Source organism: Petromyzon marinus, chromosome 9 (genome assembly GCF_048934315.1).
Source record: "Petromyzon marinus isolate PM22_M1 ecotype Great Lakes invasive population chromosome 9, UKy_Petmar_22M1.pri1.0, whole genome shotgun sequence".
Lineage (NCBI taxonomy): Eukaryota > Metazoa > Chordata > Hyperoartia > Petromyzontiformes > Petromyzontidae > Petromyzon > Petromyzon marinus.
This window is the reverse complement of record NC_133675.1, coordinates 12,638,629-12,643,309: the sequence shown is the minus strand read 5'-3', so window position 1 is coordinate 12,643,309 and position 4,681 is coordinate 12,638,629. Positions and strand designations below refer to the sequence as shown.

The 4,681-nt window shown below is 50.3% G+C and overlaps 1 protein-coding gene across 1 annotated transcript; it reads left to right on the top strand.

The window, feature by feature from the left end:
- The first annotated feature begins 363 nt into the window (after positions 1–363).
- LOC116940753 (ectonucleoside triphosphate diphosphohydrolase 2-like) lies at positions 364–4,463 on the top strand. The gene is made up of 3 exons (XM_032950938.2): positions 364–520; positions 2,585–2,744; positions 4,209–4,463. The coding sequence occupies exons 1-3, from the start codon at positions 432–434 to the stop codon at positions 4,446–4,448; spliced, it is 489 nt and encodes a 162-aa protein (XP_032806829.2). The 5' UTR covers positions 364–431; the 3' UTR covers positions 4,449–4,463.
- The last annotated feature ends 218 nt before the right edge of the window (positions 4,464–4,681 follow it).

Here is a 4,681-nt window from a genome sequence, read left to right as displayed (position 1 = left end):
TTTCAGCTTGTAGACCTCTTAACACCTGGCAGATCTGTTGCCTGGAATCTGGGTGCCATGGTGGCGAGATGTTAACTACCCCACCTGGAATACAGGATGTCGTGGGTTTGATCCCGACCCTGATGCTTGTATATTTGGAGCGTCCATGTTTTCTGCCGTGGTCGTGGGGATTTTTTTTCCACGTCCGCCAAGTTTTTTCTCCTTCCAGATTTAAGAAACATGCGTTTAGATCATTCGGCTGCTATAAATGTCCACCCAATAAGCCACTCCGTTAAGCTGTAATTTTTGTGGCCAGGTCGCTTAAGCAAAAGAGTGTTCTAGCTCAGTGGGCCCTTACCTGGTACAACATTTATTTTGATGAACTCGCAGGAGGAGGGATCTCGAGTTACAGCAGCTCCCCGTCTGGGGCCGGGGAGTCACTCCGGGCGTGCATGGACAAGGCCAAGGCCATCGTGCCCAAGGACCGCTGGGCTGACACCCCGCTGGCTCTGGGGGCCACTGCCGGCATGAGGCTCCTGGAGTGAGTGCCGGAGGGGGGCCCCCCCTTGACCTGCATTACCCACCACACATTGTCTATGGGATTCCAACAGAGAAGGTTGGAGCATGACTAGAGATAGACTACGCAGATTCACTTGAATCTGTGGTGCGACATCTCAGACCGTGCAACGTATCGTGACTGACTGCCCAATTGGATCATTCAACGGCGATCTGAAACAAATCCACACGGATTGTCCTGAAGAAGTCGAATGGATATCAAATCTCGACATCAATTTGTAATCTATTTCAAACCCCAACAAATCCATACGAAAGAAGAATAACACTTTAATCAAAAATATACCTCAATATGCGAGGGTGACTTTTATGTATGGGCATGCGTGTGTATGTTGAGCTTCTTTCGCACCGTGTAAGAGGGAGTATTGGAGCATGCCTGGAGATTGGACTCAATATGTGCTGGTGAATTGAATGGCATGCCATCACAAAGCAGTTACGGGTTACAGTAGCAATACATCATTATCTGTACTCGCAATTCACAAAAAAGTGTGCACATAATTAGACCATCGCATAGAAATGAGACGGTGGAGGTGGCCCAGTGACTCTAGCAGTAATGTTTCCGCTTCGCTACGTGGACCCCCAGGTGACAGTAGCAGGCCATGCGGCCTAGATGTGGGCCTCCACCCCACACCTTCTGGTGGCGGCATCTCCCTGCTGGGGAGATTTTGAGGATTTTTAGACCTCCTCCCGGCTTGCTGGGGACCCAAGCGTTCACTTTCTTCTAAGCGGGGCTCTGCGGCTTCGTTGCCGTCATGTAGCGTACAAGAGCAGACACTGCAGGCGTGTGGCTGACGAAGCATTTCGGCAGAGATGGCTCCATCAGATTAATTGGTCTCTCACTTGCAACGTGCCCTTTACGGGGACAAAATGCGGCAATGAGCAGCGAGACATATGAATGGAAACGAACAATAATACAACCCTGTAACCCTGTGCACAGTTATGTTAATTAACCCATAACACCTAGACCTGCCCTGTGACCTGATTGCAAGCCTCGTCGACACTTCATGCGGCCTCAAAGCGCTGTGGTGACATCGCCATCGCTTCGTGGCGAATGGTGGTGACTGTTTCTGTTGTGTTGGCGAACGAAGTTTTATTTTTAGCCATAGTTGACGTCGATGTCAGGGCATATCTGAACTGGTCCTCATGAGCAGTGCCGGATGATCCTAGTAGCAAAAGTAGCTACACGTGTAGTAGCTACGGGCCCCGCACTTTCAAGGGCCCCGCGCTAAATGCTTTTGAGCTATCAATTCCGGTTCAGTGATTCTGCACTTGCTCTATTACTATAGTACTATACCACCTTCAACTTTTACGAACGACTGGGTTTTAAGGTTAGCGATTTGTCGTATTATCTGGCTGTATTGCAAATGAAAAATACTATTACTTTACTATGCAAGTAAAAAAAATTGTGTTTTCATATTTATGGGGTTTATTTTTTATTTAGGGCCCCTTCATAACATCATGCTACAGGCCCCGCACTAGCTTAGTCCGGCACTGGTCCTGGGTTTCTCGTAGGTCGTCCCAGCCTTAAAAGGGCACCGCAGGCAGTGTGTGACTATCAGCAAAGACAAAAGGCAGCAGCAGCTGGCTGCTGCTGCTGGGTTGGTGTCAGCAGCTGGCTGCTGCTGACACCAACCCCAATGAGCCATCAGCCTGCACTCGATAGGCGCTCTCTCCCAGTACGTACACAGTCTGGGGAAGGGTTGTATTGGTGCGAACGTATATGTTGTGTGTGTGCGGTAGTACAGCGTTTAACGCGCTGCGCTATGAACCCGCCCACGGCCAACACCAGTGACGATTATCTGAACCGGTCCTGGGCCTCCCCTAGGTCGACTCAGCCTACAATGAGTACCTGGTGCGGTGTGTTAACATCGCCACTGGGGATACAAAGGCGGTCGGGCGTGGTGCTGGCCACACCCACCCCCCTCGTGTACCGTTCCGACGTTCATAGGTGCTCGCTAACAGCACTTGCCCCTGCAGTCTGTTAAGGCTATACGGGGGATCTTTGTCTTTGTGTGTATGTGTGTGTGTGTAGGATGAGTGACTCGGTGGCAGCGAAGGCAGTGCTGTCCTCGGTGCGGGAAGTGCTCGGCTCGTATCCCTTCTCGTACCGTGAGGCGCGCATCATCTCAGGCCAGGAAGAGGGAACCTACGGTTGGATCACGGCCAATTACTTCTTGTACAACTTCATTCAGGCATGGAAACGACCCAACGCCCATCATAAATAGCCTTTTGCTGCTTTTGGCTAGTGTTTTTCAACTTAAATTTAGTAACTATACAATGTATTTTCACTATTACTGTCAACTTTCTATTGGCTTGAGAGTAATGGTCACCATCGAATTTCCGCTATTGCCAAGTACACGACATTATCCATTTCTATCCACGGGTTTTCTTTGGGAACTCCACTCTCCTCTTACCACAAACACATTCACTGCGGACTTGGTAAAAAAAATCCCAGAGAAGTACGCTCCCGAAAAAAAGGATTGATGCTCAATTAAAAGACATCACAACTGTTATATGACCCACATCTTCTTTGGGTCTTTCGGTGAAGTTACGTAGATACGTGACTTTACCGAAAGACCCAAAGAATATGCATTCCTGCAGTCACGAAAGCTTTAAGTCAAGATATGACCCACATCCACAGTGGTTTTTACGAGCAGGGAATTTAAGCGAAACTATTTGTGATCAGTATATATGTAGTGAGTCCAACTGAGTCGCAGACGTTGTCTTGGGAGCAACACTTTTATTTACATTAACACCAACACAACATTATGTAAACTAGACTGGGGTGTTTAACGCCCATCTAACCACGCTACGGCAGAACTAGACACGGTCCCACTATCCCACAAGCTGGGTCCCAGACCGCGTGCCTAGAGGCTTCTTCAACCCGACGTGGATCTTCTCTCACCAACAGACAAGAACCCCGGGCCCCTCACGGGGCCCCCGTTATATCGGCCCAGGCTGGGGCTGGCTCCGCCTCTCGCCCCGCCCACCTTCTCGATCTCTCTGGCTCTTTCTCCAAGGCTCCCGAGAGCTCTTCTATACCACGTGACCACCCAGCGGCCCCCGTCCACCGGTGGCCCCCCTCCAATATCATCCGGTCACGTGTCGGCAGGTCAACCAGCGTGTCATGCCCCAGCGTAACCCTGGCTGGCTGACACTCTCTCTCTCGCTCCCTCACCGGGAGCCCGCACCGCACACTGTACGTGGTGCCTCTGCGCTAACCAGCGCTCACCCAAGCCCCGCTAGGGCTGGTACTACGCCCAGTAAGCGGGCTACACGTAATGCCAACAATATCCGCCGTGGCCTCGCAGGCCCGGCACCACACAGTGACATTCCCAGTCACTACACATATATTAAATTCAGTGTTCGTGATTAAAACATTTCACTGGACCAGTGCTGAGAGAAGGTAGAGTCACGGGGGCTACACTTGGTGCTATTACTGTAGCATAATACGATGCCGTCGGTGGCATAGTCTGGTTGCCAAGGGTCCTGGTGCAAGGAATAAAATTGGGCCCTTGTCCAATAACTTCCTCTGTGTCACTTGGAATCTGCTTCCCTCTGGAAGCCTTGATGGCTCTGTCATAGAGTATAACTCACCTGCCAAAAGTGTAAAATCTGTTGTTGTCTGTTTTTGGATTATCTGCTCAAACCCTCAGTTCACATGGCTGGGCAAATGGCAATGGACCACATCCACGAAGCCCATAGGAGCCTTGGACCTGGGTGGAGCATCCACTCAGATCACATTTATGACTGAGGAGCCTCTGCAGGGCTCACCGGACAGCCTGACCATCCAGCTGTACGGAAGAAAGTACCACGTGTATTCCCACAGCTACCTGTGCTATGGACGTGACCAGGCAATCAAGCGCTTCCTCTCCACTTTATACAAGGTGGGCTGAACACCAGTGAGGCAAGTCTGGAGACTTGCTGACATATAGGCACGTTCATTTGTACATGCGCACGAAATAGTTTACAGTTTTTGTTGATTTACTGCCAGATGAAGGCCTCCTCAAGCAATGATAGTCATGGCACGGAAACAGTGCAAGGTAGTCAAGGGGTTGACCAGGAACCGATTGAGATATCGCTTCAGATATCACTCACTCGATCTACTAGAATGTGTGTTAATAGTGTG

Coding starts and splice junctions, on each gene's coding strand:
- LOC116940753 (XM_032950938.2), top strand. CDS start 432: ATGGACAAGGCCAAGGCCATCGTGCCCAAGGACCGCTGGGCTGACACC. Junction 521..2,584: donor GCCGGCATGAGGCTCCTGGA/GTGAGTGCCGGA, acceptor GTGTGTGTGTAG/GATGAGTGACTCGGTGGCAG. Junction 2,745..4,208: donor TCTTGTACAACTTCATTCAG/GCATGGAAACGA, acceptor TCAAACCCTCAG/TTCACATGGCTGGGCAAATG.